The sequence below is a fragment of the Balaenoptera ricei genome, chromosome 6, assembly GCF_028023285.1.
Source record: "Balaenoptera ricei isolate mBalRic1 chromosome 6, mBalRic1.hap2, whole genome shotgun sequence".
In the NCBI taxonomy this organism is placed as follows: Eukaryota; Metazoa; Chordata; class Mammalia; order Artiodactyla; family Balaenopteridae; genus Balaenoptera; species Balaenoptera ricei.
Genome location: NC_082644.1, coordinates 52,738,570 through 52,764,123, shown reverse-complemented (window position 1 = coordinate 52,764,123; position 25,554 = coordinate 52,738,570). Strand labels below are relative to the sequence as shown.

General features: G+C 38.3%; 2 protein-coding genes across 9 annotated transcripts in view; one reads left to right on the top strand and one right to left on the bottom strand.

Moving 5' to 3' along the window:
• The window catches only part of FOCAD (focadhesin), a 311,371-nt gene extending 296,135 nt beyond the window's left edge, over nucleotides 1-15,236 (top strand). For both annotated transcript variants that reach the window (XM_059924644.1, XM_059924643.1), the window contains 7 exons: nucleotides 2,288-2,548; nucleotides 3,531-3,620; nucleotides 6,926-7,103; nucleotides 8,665-8,762; nucleotides 10,254-10,505; nucleotides 12,561-12,636; nucleotides 14,843-15,236. In XM_059924644.1, the coding sequence (XP_059780627.1) occupies nucleotides 2,288-2,548; nucleotides 3,531-3,620; nucleotides 6,926-7,103; nucleotides 8,665-8,762; nucleotides 10,254-10,505; nucleotides 12,561-12,636; nucleotides 14,843-14,916 (1,029 nt within the window). In that variant the 3' untranslated portion in view covers nucleotides 14,917-15,236. The remainder of the gene's footprint in view (nucleotides 1-2,287; nucleotides 2,549-3,530; nucleotides 3,621-6,925; nucleotides 7,104-8,664; nucleotides 8,763-10,253; nucleotides 10,506-12,560; nucleotides 12,637-14,842) is intronic.
• Nucleotides 1-25,554, bottom strand: part of HACD4 (3-hydroxyacyl-CoA dehydratase 4) — a 110,860-nt gene that overhangs the window by 26,551 nt on the left and 58,755 nt on the right. Inside the window, exons 8-10 of one of the 7 annotated variants that reach the window (XR_009503650.1) lie at nucleotides 10,904-11,061; nucleotides 10,232-10,566; nucleotides 6,380-7,937 (exon numbers count right to left, since the gene is read on the bottom strand). The exons of 4 other annotated variants lie outside the window; for them this stretch is intronic. The gene's annotated coding sequence lies outside the window, so the exon portion shown is untranslated. Of the gene's footprint in view, nucleotides 1-6,379; nucleotides 7,938-9,812; nucleotides 10,567-10,903; nucleotides 11,062-25,554 lie in introns of those variants that run through there. 2 more of the 7 variants (XR_009503649.1, XR_009503651.1) reach the window with 2 other exon arrangements.

Here is a 25,554-nt window from a genome sequence, read left to right as displayed (position 1 = left end):
TCAAGACCATACAGGTAGAAAGTTGTAGAGTTATTGGAACCTGGGTTTGTTTATATGACATGCAGTCGTTTCAGCGGGTATTAAAAGAAAGGCAAATCCACATGCACTGGATAAATGATCCCTCCCTTTTATAGAAAGGCAGCAATTAAGGCGAGCCTTGAAGGCTTGGTAGGATTTCATTAGGCATCAAGTTAGAGACACAAGGGGATGTAAGTGGGAAGGTGTATGTGGAGAGAGTAGAACATCTCTGCCAATGGTGTTCAGCTTGAGTAAAGTGCTGAGGGAGAAGTGATCTAGCCTGGTATTTATGATAGAGGGGGCCAGCACCTTCCAGGGTATAGACTAAGGGTAGGTAGGAAGATTAGGGTGAGATTATTTAAAGAGGTGAAATTAGTAAAGATGTTTAATTTGGGGTACATTTCAAGGTAGGACCAAAAAAAAAACCACATTCCATAATTCCTTGGAGGTTTACCAATTAATTATAAGCTAAATGATCTCCTCTTTGTTATTCTTCTATTCTAGGCGGCTTTAATTCTTTGAGGATCTTGCAAAACCCTCTTATTATTTCCTCAGTCTTTTGGCTTTAGTCTCTACTCTGTACTTTTTTTTTTGAGCTTTCCTACATCTCCTGATTCTTTTTAATTGAAGGTCAGTGTTACTGAGGTCTGCATCCTTTCCATCAGCTGTTATTACCTGTCTACTCCAAACAGCTCCCATTTAGCTACCACTTAATGAGCACTTGTTATGTACCTACTACTGGTAAGCACTCAATGAGTACATTCAGACATCAGATTTAATCTCTCTTCAACCCTGACAGGCCAATCTTTTTTTTTTTTTACAGCTCTATTGAGTTATAATTTATATTCCGTAAAATATGGCTATTTTAAGTGTATAATTTGATGAGTCTTAGTACATTTATATATTTTCATCCATCACCAATAATATTTCCATCACCCCAAAAAGTTCCATCGTGCCTACTTACAGTTAATCCCCACTCCCAATCTCAGACTCAGGCTACCACTGTTCTTTTCGTCTCTATAATTTTGCCTTTTTTAAAGAACTTTCATATAAATTTCATATAAACTTTAGAAATTCTTTAGAATGGAATTGTACACTATTATATCTTTTGTGCCTGGCTTATTTCACTTCTGAGAAGTAGATTTTATTTCCATTTTATAGGTTGATAAACTGAGACAAATGGAGGTTAAGCAAAGTTTACATTAGCAAATAAATGGAAGAGTCCGGCTGACTCAAAAGCCTGTGTCTTGAACACTGTTCTGTTAATGCTTCCTTCCTTTAGAATCATGTATAATTCTAACAGCCTGTTTTTTTGATCTCAGACATTTTTCTAGGTTTTAGTTATCCTTCCATTTCTCTTTTAGATCTGTTCTATTTTTTTTTTTTTTTTGCATTTGTCCTTGATTAGGAACCTTTCTTATTATCTTTGTTAATTAACAAATTAAGTTTGTAAATTCATTTTTTTAATTATGTAACTGCTCATTTAAAAAATGATCTGAAATGGCATGTTTTTTAATGTGAAATCTTCTGTAACTCATGAAGCTACATTGATCTTTTTTTGAAATTTACTGGTTTTTGTCAGATTTTATTTTTTAAAGCACTTCTTTTAGATTGCTGCTCCTTTAGTATCATACTTAATGTTTCTAAGAATTTTTGAAGCCTGCTTTCTCAAAGTCTGTGGCTCACAGCTATCATTAACTATGCCCCTTCTTAGCTCTCCTGAACTCTAAGATGCTATGGTCAGTTCCACGTGCTCAGCTGGTTCTTCTTTGCTCAGAAATGGCCCCAGAATGCCAGTTCCCCTCATTATTTCTTTATTCTTCCTCAGAAGAAGAAATGAATAATATTAGATATTCTGTTTAGTTGATTTCCAGCAGTTGAGCCTTCATCTTCAGGAGCTTTTCTTGCTGGAGAATGTGACCTTTTAAGACTGAAGGGCAACTGTCATGTTCTTTTAGAAGTAGCATTTTATTCCCCTCCCTGAAGAGATCCAAGGTTTAAGCTGAGTAGTTCACAGATGGATTGGTAGATACCATATATCCACATGAGTCACCCTGGATCAGGAGTCACCGCAGCCGCTAAAATTACATGCATCGGTGGTCCATTGGACCATGAAGCTGTGGGGAAATGAGGGTCTAGGAAACAACCTGAACTTTTTATCTTTCACCTGAACCTTTTATCTTTCAAACATGGTGATGACCTAGAGGTTTTGAGCGTTATAAACCCAGACTTGCCTGTTTACATCTGACCTCTTCTGTTTTGCTTTCAGCTGAATATCAAGAAATACCTCCTGCTATCTGTGCCTTCGTGGATAAAACACATCTCTGATGAACAGATCGTGGGTTTTGTTGAAAGCTTAATGGTGACAGTTTTTAAAGCAGCTTCCCCACTCTACAAACCTGAGTTATGCCCAAGTGCCTTACAGGGTCTGAGCCAGGCCATGAAACAGCCCAGCCCTGCCTACCACCTCTGGAGTCTGCTCAGCAAAGCTACTGGGAAAATTTTTGACCTTCTGCCAAATAAGATTCGGGTGAGGAACAAAAATATTTACATTCCTGACAATTTATGTTTGGGATTTTTTAAAGCCTTTTGGCAAAGCAGGGAGGTATATGTTTTAAGAATGTGGTGGGAAGGCTAGCAAGAAATAACCACATTCTTCACTAAGAATGTTTGCTTCCAAGGTCTAAATTGAGGTTGAATATTTAGAACCAAAGTTTTGAGCACGCTCAGAAGCAGGTTAACCAGTGCGGCACCAGGAAGTTTGCTCTTAGGCCTTTTACCAAATGCCTGTAGAAGATGAGCACATTCAGAAATCCTTACACTTGGACTTCCCTGGTGGCGCAGTGGTTAAGAATCCGCCTGCCAATGCAGGGGACATGGGTTCAAGCCCTGGTCCGGGAAGATCCCACATGTCGTGGAACAGCTAAGCCCGTGTGCCACAACCACTGAGCCTGCGCTCTGGAGCCTGTGAGCCACAACTACTGAAGCCCACACACCTAGAGCCCGTGCTCCGCAACAAGAGAAGCCACTGCAATGAAGAGTAGCCCCCGCTCGCTGCAACTAGAGAAAGCCCTGGCGCAGCAAGAAAGACCCAACGGAGCCATAAATAAATAAATTTAAAAAATAAAAAAAAAGAAACCCTTATACTTTACACCTGGGGAGTCCTTGGGCATATTGTCCGACCCACTATTTACATCAAGTGACTTAATACTAGCCTTGCCTCTCCCCCAACAGACTTCTGAAATGTAGTTGTACAAAGAAGTTAAAAATCCATTCGGAATGATGGGTTCTGATAAGGAGAAAAAAGTACAGTCAAACAAAATACATGCAATAACAGGAAAGATGTTTTTTAAATGATAAAAATTGGCCACGAGTTTTGGCTTGGTTAAAATTAAAATCTCATCAGCTGCTGTTCGTGGAGATAAGCAAATCTAATGATTTTGTCAGAACATTGAGAATATACGTGTTTTTTTACACTGTATTTTGACATGCTTTGGATTTTTCTTTACCAGAGAAATGATCTAGAGCTGTATATCAGTGTAGCAAAATGCCTCTCGGAAATGACAGACGATGAAGCCAATCGGGTTGCCCAGATTACTGAGGTAATAACATATCTATGTGTTTTTTTATTATTGAGGTGGAAATTACAATTGAGATGATTATAGTATCCTTTTGGCTGAAGCTAGCTTTGCTTCATATTTGTTTGTTACTGGCTAATTTCAGGAAACTATCTTTTTCACTGTGGGGTCTCATGTCCAGCCTAGTACGGTTGGATATGTAGTAGTATATAAATGGATAGATGAATGAATAACTTTTTAACCTAATTAATCCCACTTCGTCAAGAACATTTTAGTGTTACTGATGAGCAAAAATAAGTACAGGACACCTTCAATACAAAATCCACAAGAACGGAAATATTCTGACCAAAGAACTTTCTGGTGCATGGTAGGCACATTTATTTTCCTTCACCTGATACTTATCCTTTTGGAATGAAGAAAGGTGGCTGATTGAAAAACAAACACTATTATCACTGACACAAGATAATTAACAAGTACCTCTCAGACCCATACCGAATCAAAGGATGAATAAGCAAAAAGTAGCATAAGAGTAAAGTTGCCAGATTTAGAATATAATACAAGATACCTTGTTAAATTTGAATTGCAGATAAAAAATGAATAATTTTTTAGAATAAGTACATCCCCATGGGACCTACTTATTCAAATGGCATCCCTGCGTACCAGGTAATACCAGAGGTCTAGAGGACTGTGAGCCCTCACATCGTGGGTGGTCATCTTATCATTTATTTCACTATATGGCAGGTTGGCCTGTTAAGTTGAATCCTTGAATCCTCTGCATGGTGTAGCTGTGTTTCTCAAACTGTGGCCGACGGACCCACAACATCAGCCTGGCAAGTGATGAGAAATGAAAATTCTGGAGTCTCACTCCAGACCTACTCAATCAGAAACCCTGGAGGGAGGCCCAGTGGTGTGTGTTTTAACAGTCCCTCCCGGTGACTGTGGTTCATCCTAAGGTTTGAGAGGCACTGTTAGAATATTTGGAATATCGGCGTTTTGGAGATTAGTTTGTTTTAAGCAAGGATAAGCAGTATAAGGAAATGCTTGAGAGAGTGGACTCTGGAGCCTCACTGCCCCGGTATGAAAGCCAGTCTCTCATTTACTAGCAACGTGACATTGATGAAGTGTCATAACCTCTCTCTGCCTCGGTTTCCTGATCTATAAAAGGGAGATAATAGCGCCTACCTATTAGGGTTGTTTTGAGAGTTAAATGGCTTAATCCATGTTAAGTTGTTGGGAAAGTGCCTGACCCAAGGCAAGTACTCAGTAATAACTTATTATCATAATTATTACTTTCGTGTAATTTATTACAACTTGTTATATTCATGTTACATTGTTCGAATTAATATAATTTACTTCGGGGTACCTAGAGCTAAAAGTTGTTGTGTTATTCACTTGGGTTTCTAAAGTGCCATTCAGAAGATTGTCACTAGAACATTCTAAATCCTGTTCTGGTGTCCCCAAAAGAGTTAATGTGTTCCGCTGAGCCCTATGTTTTCTATTCATTTCTAAAAAGAACACAGGTAAGAAGGTACAGGTGAAGAGCTCAGACTCCTTGGGTTTCAGCTCTTACTCTGTGTGGCAGTAAGCAAGTTGCCTAACTTCTGTGCTTCCGTCTCCTCATCTGTAAAGGAGGGATGATAATAGTAATCTATTGCTCAGTGTTAGAATTAAATGCGTAATTCAGTGGTCCTCAAACTTTTTGGTCTCGGGACTACTTTAGTCATTGAGGACTCCAAAGAGCTTGTATTTATGTGGCTTATGTCTGTCAATATTTACCATGTTAGCAATTAAAACTAGAAAAATTTAAAGATATTTACTTAAAAGTAATAATAAACCCATTGCATCTTAACATATGTAAGAAAAAACTATTTTCCAAAAAACAAATTAGTGAGAAAGTGGCATTGTTTTACATTTTTGTAAGTCTATTGTCTGGCTTAATAGAAGACAGCTGGATTCTCACAGCTGCTGCTTCATTCACTCTGTTGTGATGTTGTTTGGGTGAAGTATGTGAAGAAAATCCAGCCTCACACAGATACGTAGGTGGAATGGGGAAGAGTGTGTTAACAGTCTTTTCTGATGATTGGGGATGTCTTTCTTTGATACTGTCCCAAAGCTCAGCAGGTGTTGGTTTCTTATAGGTTAGTTAAAATGTGGAATCTGAAACCATATCGGTGAACTTCACATACTCTGTTACATTAAAATCCATTGGTCCATTGCACTCTGGGTCTTTTACCAATGCATGATTTCGTAAGATATTATTGCAAGATTTGTAAGATATATTGGTCATTTGGAAAATACTGAGTCACTAAATTTTGAAAATCTTCCAAATGTTGGTACATTTCATTATAAAACATCAAAACATCACATTTGTCAGTATCGCCGGCAACTTCATCAGAAAAGTCTTTTACGTATCTGCTACTAAAGTCATCGTAGCAGATACAGATTTTCCAAAAAATCTAATTTTCACTTAAAAGCTCACATTTTATCATTGGCAATAAATACTGTCAAGTATTTTCCTTGAAGTGACAGTCTTACTTCCTTCACTTTTAAAAAATAATCAAATACTCAGTTTTCATAACCATAGTTTGTTCGTCAATTATTCTTTTCAACTAAATGGCGTTCCATGAGAAGAGTGGCTATTTCAGCTCACAACTCACTCTCACAACTTTCTCCTTGAGACGACCATCACACTTGGGGCTGCAGCACAAGTCTTTTATGCATACTTCCCATTTGGTCATACAGAATATTACAAAGATGTACTCAAGGGCAGAGGTTTAACAAAACTAGTAATTTTTATTGTTTACAGGATATTTTAAATGAAACTAGCTTTTTAAAAAATTGCAAGTGTCAGTGAAAAATACAATGAACATTGCTACAGTTTGGGGTCTTATTATGAATATAGTTTGACCTCACAGACCCTCTAAAAGGGTCTTGGGGTGCCCCATAGGTCTGTGTACCACACTTTGTGAAGTGCCAAATTAACACAGGTTAAGTGCTTAGAATGGTGCCTGGCACATGATAAGTACTGTATTTGTTAGTTATCATTGTTATTATTATTATTTGTGTAGCTTTACTAAATATCCTCACCAATTAACCCCTGAAATCATTTATGGTTTTTATGAGAAAACAGGAGGTGACATTACAACCATCTGTCTGTAGGTACATTTTAATATAGCACGCAGGCAGGTAGGTCACACTGTGCAGGAAACGAACAGTTTTAGCATTTGGAATGGTAATCAACTTCAAACTCACCCTTTCTCTTTTGCCCTTGCCCCGAGGTTCTATAACAATTTCAGTTAATAGTAACTGAACAATTTGCTTTTTTGCAGAACAGCCTAGAAAAGGCTGCCTTTGTCAGACTATACTTGATCTCTCAAGGACGATTCCCCTTGATGGGCTTGACTGATGTGCTCAGTGTTGCTATTCAGCACCATGAAAAAGACACACTGGCCTGGATGATACTGCACAGCTTATACCAGGCACGGATTGTGAGCCACGCCAACACCGGTAAGGCCAGCTGGGGGCGAACATCAGGAACAGAAAGATGTGCCTACCATCTTTTAGGTTGTAATTGTTTCCTCAACTTAACTAGTTTAGTGCTTCTTGACACAGGCAAGGCCTTTTTACCCCAAATGAGTAGCACCTTGGATAGAAACGAGCAATTACAGCTCACAACATCAACTCTTTGGAGGTGGGAATGAATTCTACTGGTGACTTTTATCTTGTCTTTGGCCCTCCAGGCCCTCAGAGACATAAACAAGTTTATCAGGTTGATTCTTCCTGCTTCCTTTCTCAAGCAGACGGATGCTGATTGATTCTCCCTGATGTTTTCATGAAAATGGCTTTTGGGTGGTCATTTCACAAAGAGAAAAAGAAAGCAGCCCAACAACAAATTAGTTATTCTATAGAAGAACTTCTCAGGGGTGAGAAGAATAAAATCTGGACACCCTTACTACATCCTCAAGCCAGAAGCTTCAGGCCTGAAGCTCTGCTAATGAATGGTGCAACTTTTAGACCATTTTAGACATTTATACTTTAATAATCATCTAAAGAGGGAGCTCCCTCATTTCTCCTCCATGCCTTTGGTCATATGCTTAAAATTTCTCACGTCTACATTCAGGTCCTGAAGGCATCTGGCTTCAGCAGACCAGACGTGGCTGGGAAGCCCTTGAGACCCATCATCCCCATCTCTTGTATCTTGAAGGCTTTGAGAGAAAACTGACAAATACAATTGTAATAGTCTTTGCAAGACTGTGTAGGAAATTTTGATTCATCCTCCTCTTTGGCAACTGAGAGAGTTGTCTCATGTCCACAGTAGCACCAGCCCAGTGAAAAGTGAACCTGTGATGAGAAATGAGATTTTTTTACTCTAACTTAAAAGTGTATTTATCAGGCAGAAAACTAGTAGGTATTCCCTATTAAGCATGAAGATACATGAAGGAAACAAATTTGATATTGCCTTTGGTCCTAACTAGCTGGCCTTCAAATTTAGTTCCCATTTTCCTCTCATGCACTAAATTTTAAGACGTTTCCAAGTAGTCTCTGCTGTGCTGGGAATCCTCATTTTTTTAAAGGAAAAATTAATATTTATGTTGATGTTTGTTCTCCAGTTAGCCTGTAATAGCTGGGTTTTGTTTTTTGTTGTTTGTTTGTTTGTTTTAGGATAGGTATTCTTTATGATTTTTGCATAAATTGGGAATATTTAAGCAAGGGAGGACTATAAAAACAACTAGTTATCAAAGATTTAACACTACTAACTAGTTGGCATGCCCAGTTTCTCCTAGTGTTTCATGTTGAGCAACTCCAATAAATGCATTTCACCATTTTATCACAGATTTGAAGAATAAATTAGCTTTTAAAAATAAAGACCACAGTATGGTCATCTGATGTGAATAGTATCAAAAACCCTCTCACGGGTGAGCACAAGTCTCAGGTACCATAAAAGGACTTGAAACTGTCGCACAGGGTCCTTGGCGGGTGTTCTGCTTTAGTTATGATGGTAATCGCTGATCTGTTTTTCATTGCAAAGGAAAACCAAGGTCTGGTAAGAAATATCCTTTTGTTTCAGGTGTGTTGAAGAGAATGGAGTGGCTCTTGGAACTGATGGGTTATATCAGAAATGTTGCTTACCAGTCAGCATCTGTTCAGAACGTGGCTCTTAATGAGGTACAATGTAGAGGAGTCATTTGTGGCTTCCTTAAAATATAGAGGATATTTACTCTCCCAAAAGAGGAACATTGTTGCTGCTTGGAGTTTTCTTTCCTTCCTTCCTTTTATTTTTGTGAAAACAAAGATGACAATTATCTGACATCACAAGGAAACGGATGTTCTTACCAGGCTCTAGGAGATGCCCATGGCTGCCCTTTGAAAAATATTTTCAACAGAACATGTTCCTTGACAGGCAGTACACAAAGAATTCTAGCTGGAGGGGGAAACTGGGATCCCGTGTACTTGGGCTGGACCCCACAAAGACTGGGGTACAGGGCTCTGGCCTCCGCACTGGCCCGGAGCATGGCTTCAAACACCTGGTTTGAAGGGGTTCCTGAAGTGTATGCAAGTAATCTGTGTTTGTGCCAATACTTACATGCACATATTGGAAGGAAATTTTCACCCCACCTGCAAAATGACCTATGACCCAGAAAAGGTTAACCACCACTAGTACTGGGTGAGTAAAACAAAAAAAGATTAGTAAAAAAAATGAAGGACAGCACTTTCCTACTCTCCTCATTTTCTTGACTCAGCTGCCCAGTGTGCATTTTTTTTTAGTATTTTTCCATAGCCATGTTTCATGGGTCTGCTGTTTGCTGTGTGAGCAAAATATGCATAACCTGGGATGTTGTTTGATATTCTGCCCAGCTCTTCTGCAGAGTTGTGTGTCTTTTTGAAATTTTCATTAGTGAGATTAGGCATTTTAAGAGATTGAGGGGTACTTTTTAAATTTTTTTTTTGAGTTAGCATAATCTTTCCTCTTCTTCTCATTTCCAAAGTTTGTATTAACCTTCTCTGCTTTCTTACAAAATCTTTTGAAACTTAGAAAATACAGTTAAACAGAAAGAATAATTTAAATCACAGTAGTACAGTAACTCAGAGGTAGCCCTTGTTACCACCATTTCTACAAGTGTCTAGATTAGTCTATAAAATCTAAATGCATGGATTCTAAACGGATTTTTTTTTAATGCATGTGGAGAGTCATTTGTTGTTTCTGTTTAAAAACAGAATACACTATACATATTTTTGAAAATCAGTTTTGCCACATAATAATAAACCTAAATATCCCTGCCTGTATCTCTCTTAATTAATTTTTAAGTCTCTTTGAAAACACCAAAACAGAGGAATGTTTGGATCTCAGTATGATTAGGTGTTAAATAAATTGTTTCTCTTGAAATGTTAGAACACTAATAATGAAACTGTTGGGCCTTCTGTCTTCACAAAAGAGGATCCTTCAAACCTTCTGAAACCCCAAAATGTCTCTTCATTAAGCATGGAAATAGTTTGCTATTCGGTCCAGTCCCTCTTCTGGGGTAGGGGTGGGGCAGGCGGAAGGTTTGAGTGAAGGGGAAGGTAACATTGCCTCATGATGGGGGCTGTGTATGTGAACATGTGTTACTTTGCATTGTTAAAGCATGTGACCTGACCTTGTTCCTATTTCTCCTGTAGGCTTTGGATTTCTTGTTGCTGATATTTGCAACAGCAGTGGTTGCATGGGCAGACCACGCTGCCCCTCTGCTCCTTGGCCTCAGTGCCAGTTGGTTACCATGGCATCAGGAAAATGGTCCAGCTGGGCCAGCATCAAGGTTCCTTGGCAGGAGTCCCTTGCACAGGGTCACTGTGCAGGAGGCTGTCACTCTCCTTCCCAGTAGCATGCCTCTTCTGCTGCAGAAAGAGCCATGGAAGGAACAGACCCAGAAGGTGAGGTTGGCAGCTACCTGCTTGTCAGGGCAGGCGGCCATTTTCTCTTCAGCAGTTTCTGCTGTAGAATTGAGGTGGGAGTTAAGTGAAACCTGAGTCACACTACAGGCTTTCCTACTCAGCCTCGAATCTCAGGCAGATGCAGAGCCTCAGAGATTGAGGCTAGCCCAGGCTCAGGGTAACCGCTGACTAAAAACAACAGTGACAACAGCAATAACTTGCTTACTGTTAGGGGTGAGGTGGAAAGAAAAGCTTATACTTGCCTTCATTTATTGAAGACACATGTGTTCTTGATCCTGGGGATAAAAGGATGAATAAGTCTCTGAGAGCCCAGAATTTCAGAGTGAGGACAGACAGGAAGGCAAGTTCAAGGTTGCAAGATGGTATGATAAGGATACAGTGGTGATGAGCAAGGGAGGGGGGTGATCAACAATGTCTGGGGATGGGTCCGGGAAATCCTCCAGGGAGATGCGAATCTGGAGTATCCATCTTTTACCATATTTAAGGTTCCCCACAGCTCATTCCATGCGATAGGCGTGTTCCAGGTGCTTCTGGCCTGCGTGAGATACCGTGGGGAGATTTGTAAAGGCCTAATGTCATCACCTTTGCCCTCAGGAAAACCCAAACTATAGGAAGTACCTTTTGGTTTTTAATACTGAGTTTCCCCAGGCTACTAGCTGTCGTGAAGAGCATATGAAAATACGGTACATCCTTTATTTCTCATTACGTGGCTCTGACCTGTCTTGAATTGTTGATTGAAAGGTATTTTTGAATCCCATTTAATCAAAACTGTATGTTTACGAGGTTGAAAGCTTAAAGCCAACTTTGTGTGGCTTACTCTTAAAATCTGAACATTAATCTTTAAAAATATTTCTGAGCTGTGGACCCACAGTTTAGCCATGAACTTCACTGAGCATCTCAATTAAAATGCCTTTGTTTTCTTAAACCTGATAAGCATTAGTATTATTATCCCTAATTTTGTGCTTTCTTTTTCATTTTAAATGAAAATAAATTTAAATGTGGTATCCTATCCCCTTATTTCTGGCCTGGGACACCCTGTTCGTTTTGGACTACAGTATAGACATCCTGCATCTATCATGTATTTGTAGTACCTGATTTATTTACTTACCAGTAGGATATGATAAAACAAAATTGAGGAAAAGAAAATAAACAAAGAAAAAAGTTTTAATTAAAGCAGGGAATTAGGAATATTTTCTTTTTCTAGTCCAAGGTTAAAACTCCTAATACCTACAACTAGTGTATGTGTTTTTCAATGAGTCGAGATTGGCAACATTCAGTCAACGAAATTATCCGTTATCTAATTCAAAAACAATTTTGGCTGCACCTGGGATATCAGTCAAACTCATGAGTACTATGAGTTTCTACCTCATCTGCAGGATTTATTTGCAGCTAATACGCCTGGGTCTACCTAGTAAATTGTTTTATGCCTTTTCTCTTACATTTCAACTTTGCTTCATATCCATTTGGGCACAAATTGTTCTTAGCCACAGAAACATATTTTAGGAACAGGGGCTTACATCTGATGTGTTTCCCCATTTACCACCCCACCTAGGAGCCTAGGCCTGGTACACACAGAACCAGGTGGCAGGCAGCATGATGTGAAGGAGGAGTGTGAGGCTTTGAAGCCAGGTGCACTTGGGTTCAGACCTTGACTCTGCCATTCACTGGGAGTGGACTTGGGCAAGGTTCTTAACCTCTCTGGGGCGTCTCAGAGTGATGAGGCAGAATGTTCATGGCACACAGGAGGCCCTCTGGGCCCATGCCTACCCCACTCTTAAAAGCTATAGCAAGTCCCAGGGTAATCAGCAAAGGAAGGAGGTTTGACTTCGCTGGGTCATTTAACTAAATGAGAGCCTTTTCCAACTTTCCCATCTCTTGTGCCTGGTCCCGTCTCTGCTCCACTTTCCCAGCCCAGGCAGGTATTGTCCAGGGACTACTGCCCTGATACTCGTATGTGCAGGCCCAAGGGTTTGAATGATGTCTTACTGATAGTGACATTGTTTTCACTGATACCATTCTTCATTTTCACTCTAGTTCATTGACTGGCTATTCAGCATCATGGAAAGCCCTAAAGAAGGCCTCTCAGCAAAATCCAGGGATCTTTTAAAAGGTATCACTTCCGTGCTTTATGCCCATCCAGTGTTGTCCGTGCTGCAGAACAGCATCCTAGCGTATGTTGGCTCCTGAAAGGGCTTGTCTTGGTTCAGTTTAGAGAAGTAATATGAAGCTGTCACCAGTGTGGCATTCTTGAATTAGAAAGTGGTTAAAAAAAGTTGCATTGCCTTTAGATTTAATTTTTATTTAAATGGTTTTTAAATGTTTTATTATAATCATAAAATATGACTTAAAATTTAGAAAATTCAGAAAAGTAAAAATAAGCAAAGAAGAATCCAGAATCCCACGGCCCAATGACAATTTTGATTGTTTTTCCTAAGTTTTTGCTCCCTCTGCGTATGAGTATTAACGTTTTTATAATCATAGCCAATTGAAAAATGTACATACACACTTTGAATACTGCCTTTTTTACTTTAAAATTATTTTAAAAGCATTTTAACCCATTCTTACACTGGCTTCATAAGTATTTTTAACGGTTGCATAGTATTTTGCCAAGGGAATTGGACATTTCCCATGCTTCCAGGCATTTAGATGATTTTCATGTTTTTTATACATCTCCATTGACTGTTAAACTATGACTGTGGGATCCACAAATATAGATGATCTTTCTGTGAAAATTATGTAGATATTTTTACTCAAATCTGAAAAGTCTTCTGGGCATTGGCTCTGTGGTCCAAGACAGCTTGTACTGTCATCCACATCTGGAGACTTGGGGGTCTGGATCCTCCCAGTGGCTGCTGTTGATGCCCCTGACATGCTGTAAGCTACTACACTGAAAAGTCTCACCTTGGGAAAGTTGCCTGCTGGCCTACTCTTGTGATAATTGACCATATTTTGCTTTAAGTATGGTATAATCTATTGATTGCCTAACAAGCGAGAATTATCTAATGTGTTGGTTCTTGTCCTTCTCCCTCCCTCCAAAGTAGGTGGGAGGGCCTGTGTAGGACGGTGATTCTGATCAACCACAGAACTTCACTGAGGATCACGGCACTGGTCTGACATATTTACACTTGACCATTCCCTAGAGACTTGCTGCTAGGATTTCCTCCATTTATTTTCCTTGAGGAGTTTGGACTAATTTTTAATGGCCATGGGTCCATAATTCCATTGGTTGTTCCCAACATATACTGTCTTAGGTCATGAAGATAACAATTGATACTGATGAGGAAAATAGTTATTTGGGTCAAAGAAGTACATGTTCACTTGATCGTGTATTCAAGGGCTTACTAGAGTCACACACAATTATGTAGTTCTGGCTTACCCTCATTCCCTCACACTATTATATTTTTTTTAAATCTCAATATATTTACATTAGTATTCTAAAATAAGATATGTAATAAGTTACCTAGAGGGGCTACACATAACTTCCCTACTTTAAGTCGATCTCTGAGGGACCCATGACAGCTAAGGTGTGTGTTCAAATATAGTTTAGTACAGTCATACTTGCTCCATTGAGCCCATGAACCTAACTTCATTACAGGATCAGGTTTTTTGTCTTTGTTTACCTTTTTTTTATTTTTTAAATAAATCTATTTATTTTTGGCTGCATTGGGTCTTCGTTGCTGCGCGCGGTTTTTCTCTACTTGCGGCGAGCGGGGGCTACTCTTCATTGAGCTGCGCGGGCTTCTCATTGCGGTGGCTTTTCTTGTTGCGGAAGCACGGGGGCTCTAGGTGCGCGGGCTTAGGAGTTGTGGCGCACGGGCTTAGCTGCTCCGTGGCATGTGGGATCTTCCCGGACCAGGGCTCGAACCCGTGTCCCCTGTGTTGGCAGGGGGATTCTTAACCACTGTGCCACCAGGGAAGCCCTGTTTACCTTTCAATTAAACTTTTTTAGTGGAAAAGTGATATTCATGTAGAAAAGTGCACAAGTAGGTTTTTACAAAGGGAACACACCTATGTAATCAGCACCCAGATGAAGAAAAAGAGCATTGCCAGCATCCCAGAAGTCAGTTTTTGTTTTAATTATGCAGAATTTCCCACTAACTGGTTTCAAAGTAACTTAAAAAAAAAAAAAAACCCTTTCCTCAACCTTTATTATTTGTTTTCTTCCATTAAAATTCTGTCTAAGGCTTGATAGGAATTCTTAAAGATTAGCTGAGTGAGAACAAGCCAAGTTCTATTGACACCTTTTTGATCTAAATGACTTTTTCAAATGCAACTCCACCAAATGCAACAGTGCACTTTATTTTTTGTCCCCTTAGCCACCCTGCTGTCCTTGAGAGTTCTCCCAGAGTTTAAGAAGAAAGCTGTATGGACCAGAGCGTATGGTTGGTGAACAGTTCTGCAGTAGCCAGCAGCATTCTCAGCTGGGTGAGGAAAACCATACAGACAGAAGGAATTTTTCAGAATTCGTGTCTGGGCTTACTGAGACATGATGCAGAGAGCTGAAGGTCATGAAAGGGTGGCCACACAACCAACAGCCTGAACCGTGCATGCCAGGACAGGGGACACTGCTTCAATACCCAGGCCATTTGAGACTGAAACAAGAACTTGGATTTTCTTTTATTTGGCTAGAGTTCAATCTAAAGATTTTTTGTGAAAAATCTAATTATATCATCTCCTCCCCACTAAATTCTAGTAAAATAATCCTGTGAATTTTGTGCATGTGACTTTTGTTTTAAGGCATGGGGAAGGTTTTGCTAGCAAAACCAAACTGTAGCGGTGACAGTGGAATCTGATCTGTTTCCCATGAAGTCTCCAGAGGATATTCATTGACTCAGTGAGTTAGACATGTTTTCTTACTCTTATTGCTACAACACTCTCTTGGAACTGCTATACGCATTTAAATAATAAGCATGGTGTTAAACGTTGCTAAATCAGACTTGTAAGTGGTGGCTATAATTTTTTTATGCTTGAGTCTCCTGAATGCAAGTGAAAGTTACCCAATTCAAAATAAGGAGGGGAAGGTGCCTTTGCTCATAGGTATGGCGGAAGCAACATGGGGTGGACTCTGATTCCGCTTGAGTCATGTGAGTCCTTGGGTGGGGTGGGGAGGGTTCTACTTGACCAGGCCTGGGCCACATGTCCGTCCACCTGAACTGGGTTCCCCCAGAAGAAAAGGTGATAGGATGCTAGGCAAGCAAAAAATGGCAAATATCTCCTCCAAACATCGATCTTTTTTTTTATAAGTACAAAACTCTGTCTTAATCAGGGTGACTGGTGGCCTAATGCCAAGTAAATGAAGGAATGTGACAGCATCCTCAAGGGTTGCATTTTACTCAGGGGCTTAGAATCAGCCAGGAATTTAATTTGCTCTGATTGCTAATTATTGTTCCTTCATGCAGCCATTAATCAGGGCTGTCTTTAGCCAATCATACAAACATACTGATGTATACGTATATGGGATTACTGGGGAGAAAATGTGTGCCACTGGAATAATATACCTTCGTGCTTATCATGCCACAGCAGTGTCATGGAACTTTGAGTATTCCTGTGTGGCATGTACAATACCTTCATGTTGTCACCAAGCATACCTACCACTTAAGTTAAAAATCGCTCTACTAATTTTATTTTCCAAATATATGGATTTATGATTCCAGGTTCCAAATATTTGTGGTTCACTGTGTAATTCACACTGTTTCCAGGTCGCAGCTCTTTCTTTTGCTGAACTCCATAGGGTGCCGAGATGCTTACAGAAAAGGAGGAAGGGAAGGTGAGCTCTCAGGTAGTACTTAACTACATCACCAAGTATTTCATCTCTATTACTTCTTTAGAGGCTGAGCTGGAGGGAAATGAGTTTGAAGGAAGCAGAAGCTTAGAAAATTTACGTGAGAAGCCAGCTTCTGTCTCCTTCCCACCCACCTTGGCTTTCTCATACTACCTACCAATGAGATGTTGACATTCTTCTAACACTTATTACTAGTTGTCAGACTATATAAGTGACTAGAGTTTCACTTGTATTATCTTATTTAACCCTTGCAACAATACTGTGAAGAGGCATTATTTTCTATTTTTAAATGAAGAAAACACATCTAATAAGTGGCAGAGCTACTACACCTGGAACCAAGGTCCTAGAACCCCAGGTCCAATGCTCTTTCTACTGCATCAGGCTCATCAGCACCCACTTTCAGATGAAAACTCCTACCAAGTATTAAGCCTCATTCATGCTTAATATAGATTGCTGGAATCGATAAAAGAAACACCCCTGCCTCGTATTAATAAGCCTCTAGAATTGGGAAGTTGGGAGTTAGTTAGTTACAGTGTAAAGGAGCAGGTCTTCATGGGTTGAAGGACATTACATTCCCGGGCCAGCTAGCAGATGATGTGGATGGCAGTAAAGAATAGGGAAGAGGAAATGGGCACTGAAGAACTACTCTCGCATTTCCCCCCAAATCAGTGGGCAGACTTGCTGATGCTCAAGGAGAGGGATAAAGAATCAGCCCAGCCTTCCAGACCCAGACTGCCTTTTTCAGTTTGGCCCAGTTTCTTCTCAGTCAGACTTTGTCATTGCTCCTGCCTTGACAAGAAAACAGAATAGTACAAAAGGGAGGAAATAAGATCTACCTGTATCCTCTCTTCCCTAGCTCCCTCTTTTTGTTTTCAGCAGTCTTGTGTTTAAGAGTCATAGGATTTTCCTATTCATAGGATTTTCCTATTCATTCCTATTCATTTGGACTCCATAAAGAGTCCAAAATGTCAAAATCTAAATTTGAAGCTGTAAAGGTTCTAAACTCTAATTATTCTAAGATATAGGTCACTGGCATAATAAGACCCTTTCTCCTGGTTACCTGTCTGACCTCCAGTAAGAATTAAGATATTCCCTTGGGATATTTCAGTTTGCTCTCCAGAAACCAGAAGTCTCTGCTTTTTTGAGACCAGACGTTCCAAACTATATACAAAAGGAAAAGTTTCGTTATAAGTCATCTTCTGTTAGTTTTTGAAATCACAAGTTGCCAAGACAAATAGCATGCTAGGGTATACTAACAAATCAACGTGTGGGATTAAGGCTATGTTGTGTGTCTCAGATGTGTCCAAACACTGTGACTCTTCACTTGAAGAGTGTACATTTGGAACAGATGTTGAGATCCATGCAAGTGCCTAAAATCTTTGTGCTTTATTTGTAATGTAATGGCTCCATGGTAACCAAGAGGCTGTTAATCACCTTTTTTTTTTTTTTTTTGAAGAAGTTAATTGCCACAAGTTAACTTCTCCAAAATGATTTTAACCAAAGATGATACTATAATAATATAAGGAGTAAAACTTTGTTAAAGACTTAACTACTGTCTTGAAACATCTTAGTCACTTTGAAAGTAAGCAGTAGTTTTAGATTTTTGGTAAACATTTTAGCAAATTGCTGTTTTAGAAGAGAAATCTGACCATGTGGTTAAGAGGATGGGGCCTTCATTAAGGCCAGAGTTGTAAGCTAGGTCTTTAGGTCTCTGACCTCAACCAGCCTATTCATAGCTGCAGGCATTTCAAATGGAACCAGAGGACAGAATATGGCTGGGACAGTTCACATCCTTCACCACTCTTATGGAAAGATACCTCACAGCATCATCTTCATGTATAAATGTATATCATCACTGCTCTGGTGCTGGATATATGCTTTTATATTTTCTGGAAGGAAACACTTTATTCTAATCCTAGAAACTTTAAAGTCTCATCTTTTTAATGTATGACACATAAAATATTTATGAAGTTGTGAGTATGCATGTAATCTGTTAATCTTCATAAACCAAAATTCTTTGAAATTGCAATTTAGAAAGATCATCTGATTCTTGTAACAGGGAACTTGTGAAATAATGTCCAGCCAAACTATTAGAAATGGAACTGAATAAAAATGACATTGATGACTCCCTGACTTTGGTTTTATTTTTTGTATGAAAGAAATAACTCACCTAACAAAGTAGTTGTGAGAGTTTAAAGAATAAAGAAATATGCTGTATAAATACTAAAATGTAAAAGAAATGCTTTCACTTTTGTATGTTTCACTAACAATAAATAGTAGCTATAATGCTTGAAACAGGCCTGACAACATGTGTGTCAGGACTTGGGAAGATAATGGAAATTTCTTAAGTAAAAAATTATTATCTGTAACAATTAATACATTCTAGAAGCAAGTAGCACATTAAGGAAAGATATTTATGTAAGCTTTTTAAAAAAAAACCTCTATATGTGTCTTCTGAACATGAAGCACCCTTTGAGATAAATCCAAAATAACTGAAACATCACCTAGTTAATCTGATATATTTCTTAAAGTATAGTTTTTTTTTTTTCTGGATGTAGTAGTAGTAATCCATAAAGTCAGAGTTGCACAACGACTCTGAGTGTCTACTATGTACCACCATACAAGGTTCTGGGGTACAAAGTAAACAAGACATGATATTCCTGCCCTTGTGGAGCTTACATTCAGAAAATATAAATCAGTAAACCATCATGTAATAAAGAAAAGCATTCCTACTTCTGTATGGCCCTTTATAATTTACAGAGGTTTACTTTACCATATTTCATTTGCTCTTCACAACAGCCTTGGGCAGTTAAGTAAACTGGGACTCAGAGAGTCATTCAGTTAGGAAATACGGGGGCTGGATTTGAAATCAAAGCCAGCATTCTTGAGAGGACTGTGCAGGATGGCAGAGTAGAAAGGCCCTGAGCTCTCCTCCTCTCACAGGCACACCAAAATTACAACTATGTGCAGAACACCCATTGATGAAAATGACCAGAACCTACCAAAAAAGATCTCTTACAACTAAAGATATCAAGAAGGAACCACAATGAGATGAGTAGGGGGAGCGCAGAATTGTGATATAGTCAAATCTCATAACCCCAGGTGGATGATCCACAAACAGGAGAATAATAACAATTGCAGAGTTTCTCCCAAAGGAGTGAGCTCCCTAGCCTGGGAGTCCTGCACCAGGAAGACACAGCATTTGGCTTTGAAGGCCAGCAGGGCTTACTTTCGGGAGTCCCAGAGGGCTGAGGGAAATAAAGACTTCACCCTTTAGGGGCTCACACAAAATCTGACACCCTCCTCGACACAGGGCAGAGGCAGTAATTTGAGAGGAGCCTGGGTAAGACCTACCTACTAATCCTGGAGAGCCTTGCAGAAAGGCAGGAGGCAACTGCAGCTCATCCTGCGGACATAGACACTGTAGGCAGCCATTTTTGGGAACTCCTACCATGTGGACACTGGTGCTGGCAGGTGCCACTGTGGAATCCTCCCTCTACCTTATTAGCCCCAGGGCCCACCCCACCCTTTCCCAATACTCTGTAGACACCAGTGCTGAGACACCTCAGCCAAGTAACTAACAAAAACACAATGGTCCAAAACCTGTTGGATGCAGCAAAAGTAGTTCTAACAGGGAAGTCTATAACAATACAATCTTACCTCAGGAAACAAGAAAAATCTCAAATAAACAATCTAACCTTACACCTAAAGCAACTAGAGAAAGAACAAACAAAACCCAAACTTAGTAGAAGGAAAGAAATCATAAAGATCAGAGCAGAAATAAATGAAATAGAGATGAAGAAAACAATGGAAAAGATCAATGAAGCAAAAAGCTGGTTCTTTGAGATGATAAACAAAATTGATAAACCTTTAGCCAGACTCATCAAGAAAAAAAGGGAGAGGACACAAATCAATAAAATTAGAAATGAAAAAAGTTACAACTGACACCACAGAAATACAAAGGATCATAAGAGACTACTACAAACAACTATATGCCAATAAAATGGACAACCTAGAAGAAATGGTCAAATTCTTAGAAAGATACAACATTCCAAGACTGAACCAGAAAGAAATAGAAAATGTTAACAGACCAATCGTAAGTACTAAAATTGAAACTGTGATTTAAAAACTTCCAACAAACAAAAGTCCAGGACCAGATGGCTTCACGGGCAAATTCTATCAAACATTTAGAGAAGACTTAACACCTATCCTTCTGAAACTCTTCCAAAAAATTGCAGAGGAAGGAACACTCCCAAGCTCATTCTGCAAGGCCACCATCACCCTGATACCAAAACCAGACAAAGATATCACAAAAAAAGAAAATTACAGGCCAATATCACTGATGAACATAAACACAAGAATACTCAACAAAATACTAGCAAACTGAATCCAACAGTATAGTACAACGATCATACACCATGATCAAGTGGGATTTATCCCAGGGATGCAAGGATTCTTCAATATCTGCAAATCAATCAGTGTGATACACCACATTAACAAACTGAAGAATAAAAACCATATGATCATCTCAATAGATGCAGAAAAAGCTTCTGACAAAATTCAACACACATTTATGATAAAAACTCTCCAGAAAGTGGGCATAGAGGGAAACTACCTCAACATAATAAAGGCCATCTATGACAAACCCACAGCAAACATCATTCTCAATGGTGAAAAACTAAAAGCATTTCCTCTAAGATCAGGAACAAGGGTGTCCATTCTTGCCACTACTATTCAACATAGTATTGGAAATCCTAGCCATGGCAGTGAGAGAAGAAAAAGAAATAAAAGGAATACAAATTGGAAAAGAAGAAGTAAAACTGTCACTGTTTGCAGATGACATAATACTAAACACAGAAAATCCTAAAGATGCCACCAGAAAACTACTAGAGCTAATCAGTGAATTTGGTAAAGTTGCTGGATACAAAATTAATGCACAGAAATCTCTTGCATTCCTATACACTAACAATGAAAGATCAGAAAGAGAAATTAAGGAAACAATCCTATTTTCCATTGCAACAAAAAGAATAAAATACCTATCAATAAACCTACCTAAGGAGGCAAAAGACCTGTATGCAGAAAACTTTAAGATACTGATGAAAGAAATCAAAGACGACACAAACAGATGGAGCGATATACCATGTTCTTGGATTGGAAGAATCAATATTGTGAAAATGACTATACTACCAAAGCAATCTACAGATTCAATGCAATCCCTATCAAATTACCAATGGCATTTTTCACAGAACTAGAACAAAAAATTTTTAAATTTGTATGGAAACACAAAAGACCCCGAATAGCCAAACAATCTTGAGAAAGAAAAATGGAGCTTGAGGAGTCACACTCCCTGACTTTAGACTATACTACAAAGCTACAGTAATCAAGAGAGTATGGTACTGGCACAAAAATAGAAATATAGATCAATGGAACAAGATAGAAAGCCCAGAAATAAACCCACGCCCCTATGGTTAATTAATCTACGACAAAGAGGCAAGAATATACAATGGAGAAAAGACAAACTCTTCAATAAGTGGTGCTGGGAAAACTGGACAGCTACATATAAAATAATGAAATTAGAACATTCTCTCACACTATACATAAAAATAAACTCAATATGGATCAAAGACCTAAATGTAATGCCATACACTATAAAACTCTTAGAGGAAAACATAAGGCAGAACACTCTTTGACATAAATTTCAGCAGTATCTTTTTTGATCCACCTCTGAGAGTAATGAAAATAAAAACAAATGGGACCTAAGTAAACTTAAAAGCATCTGCAGAGTAAACAAAATCATAAGTAAAACAAAAAGACAACCCACAGAGTGGCAGAAAATATTTGCAAAAGAATCGACCAACAAGGGATTAATCTCCAAAATATACAAACAGCTCATACAGCTCAATATCAAAAAAACAACCCAATCAAATAATGGGCAAAAGATTAAATAGACATTTCTCCAAAGAAGACATACAGATGGCCAAAAAGCACATGAAAAGATACTCAACATCACTAATTATCAGAGAAATGCAAATCAAAACTACAATAAGGTATCACCTCACACTGGTCAGAATGGCCATCGTCAAAAAGTCTACAAACAATGCATGCTGGAGAGGGTGTGGAGAAAAGGGAACCCTGCTACACTGTTGCGGGGGGGGGGGATGTAAATTTGTACAATCACTAAGGAGAATAGCATGGAGTTTCCTTAAAAAAACTAAAAATAGAGTTATCATATAATCCAGCAATCCCACTCGTGGGCATATATCTGGAGAAAACCATAATTAGAAAAGATATATGCACCCCAATGTTCATTGCAGGACTATATACAATAGCCAAGACATGGAAGCAACCTAGATGTCCATCAACAGATGAATGGATAATGAAGATGTGGTACAAATATACAATGGAATATTACTCAAACCATAAAAAAGAATGAAATAATGCCACTTGCAACAACATGGATGGACCTAGAGATTATCATACTAAGTGAAGTCACTCAAACAGAGAAAGACAAATATATGATATCGCTTATATGTGGAATCTAATTTTTAAAAATGATACAAATGAACTTATTTACAAAACAGAAACAGACTTACAGATATAAAAAACAAACTTATGGTTACCAAAGCAGAAACGTGAAGGGGGAGGGATAAATCAGGAGCTTGGGATTAACATACACACACTACTATATATAAGATAGATAACCAACAAGGACCTACTGTCTAGCACAGGGAACTCTACTCAATATTCTGTGATAACCTATATGAGAAAAGAACCTGAAAAGAAATGAATATATGTATACATATAACTTAATCACTCTGCTGTTCACCTGAAATTAACCCAACATTGTAAACCAACTATATTCCAATAAATTTTTTTAAAAAGGCACATTGTAACTAAAATGGCAAAAATTAAAGGTAAAAAGAGAATATTAAAAGAAGCGAGGGAAAAGCAACACATTACATACAAAGGAACCCCCATAACACTATCAGCTGATTTTTCCACATAAACTCTGTAGGCCAGAAGGGATTGGCACAATATATTTTAAAGTGATGAAAGGAAAAACCAAGAATACTCTACCAAGCAAAGCTCTCATTCATATTTGATGGAGAGATCAACAGCTTCACAGACAGGCAAAAGCTAAAAGAGTTCAGCACCACCAAACCACCTTTACAAGAAACGTTAAAGGAACTTCTCTAAGTAAAAAAAGGACACAACAAGAAACATGAAAACCACGAAAGGAAAAAGCTCACTGGTAAAGGCAAACATATAGTAAAGGTAGGAAATCAACCATGCAAAAAGCTAGTAGGAAAGTTAAAAGACAAAAGTAGTAAAATCATCTATATCCACAATAAGCAGTTAAGAGATACACAAAACAATTATATGTAAAATATGATATCAAAAAGAGTAATTTTGAGGGGAGGAGAGTACAAATGCAGGATTGTTAAAATGCATTTGAAATTAAGAGATCAGCAACTTACAACAATCACATGTATATATAGATTGCTATATATAAACCTCATGTTAACCATAAACCAAAAATTGATAATTGATACACACACAAAAAAGGAATCTATACATAACACTGAAGATAGTCATCCAATCACAAGAGAACAAAAGAAGAAGGAATAAAAAAAGACCTACAAAAACAACCCCAAAACAATTAACAAATTGGCAATGAGAACATACATATCAATAATTATTTTAAATGTAAATGGACTAAATGTTCCAATCAAAAGACATAAAGTAGATGAATGGATACAAAAACAAGACCCGTATATATGCTATCTACAAGAGACTCACTTCAGATCTGAAAGTGAGGGGATGGAAAAAAGGCATTCCATGCAAATGGAAATCAAAAGAAAGCTGGGGTAGCAATACTTATATCAGAAAAAAAATAGACTTTAAAATAAGGACTGTTAAAAGAGAGAAAGAATCACATTACACAATGATGAAGGGCTCAATCCAAGAAGAAGATATAACAACTGTAAATACATATGCACCCAACATAGGAGCACCTAAACATAAAACAAGTATTAACAGATATAAAGGGAGAGATCACCAGTAACACAGTAATAGTTGGGGACTTTAAAACGCTACTTACATCAATGGACAGATTATCCAGCTAGAAAATCAATAAGGAAACACTGGCCTCAAATAACACATTAGATTAGATAGACTTAATCAATATATAGAGAGAGCATTCCATCCAAAAGCAGTAGAATACATATTCTTTTCAAGTGCACATGGAACATTTTCCAGGATAAATCACATGCTAGGCCACAAGTCTCAGTAAACTTAATAAAACTGAAATCATATCAAGCTTCTTTTCTGACCACAACACCATGTGACTAGAAATTGACTACAAGAAAAAAACTGCAAAAAACACAAACACGTGGAAGCTAAACAATATGCTACTAAACAACTAATGGATCACTGAAGAAATCAAAGAGGAAATAAAATAGTATCAGGAGACAAATGAAAACAAAAACACAACAATCCAAAATCTATGGGACACAGCAAAAGCAATTCTAAGAGGGAAGTTTATAGCAATACAAGCTTACCTCAGGAAACAAGAAAAATCTCAAATTAACAACATAACCTTACATCTAAAAGAGCTAGACAAAGAAGGACAAACAAAACTCAAAAGTTAGTAGAAGGAAAGAAATCATCAAGATCAGAGCAGAAATAGAGACTAAAAAAACAATTGAAAAGATCAATGATACTAAGAGCCAGTTCTTTGAAAAGATAAACGAAATTGATAAACCTTTAACCAGACTCATCAAGAAAAAAAGAGGGTGCAAATCAATAAAATCAGAAATGAAAAAGGAGAAGTTACAACCAACACCACAGAAATACAAAGAATCATAAGAAACTACTATGAACAACTATATGCCAGTAAAATGGACAATCTAGAAGAAATGAAAAAAATCCTAGAAACATACAATCTCCTGAACTAAGAAGAAATAGAAAATGGGAACAGACCAATTACCAGTAATGGAACTGAATCAGTAATTTAAAAAGCTCCCAGCAAACGAATGTCCAGGGCCAGAGAGCTTCACAGGTAAATTCTACCAAACATTTAGAGAAGAGTTAACAACCATCCTCCTCAAACTATTCCAAAAAATAGCAGAGGAAGGAATGCTTTTGAACTCATTCTATGAGGCCAGCAACACCCTGATACCAAAACCAGATAAAGACATCATAAAAAAAGGAAATTACAAGGCCAATATCACTGATGAACACAGA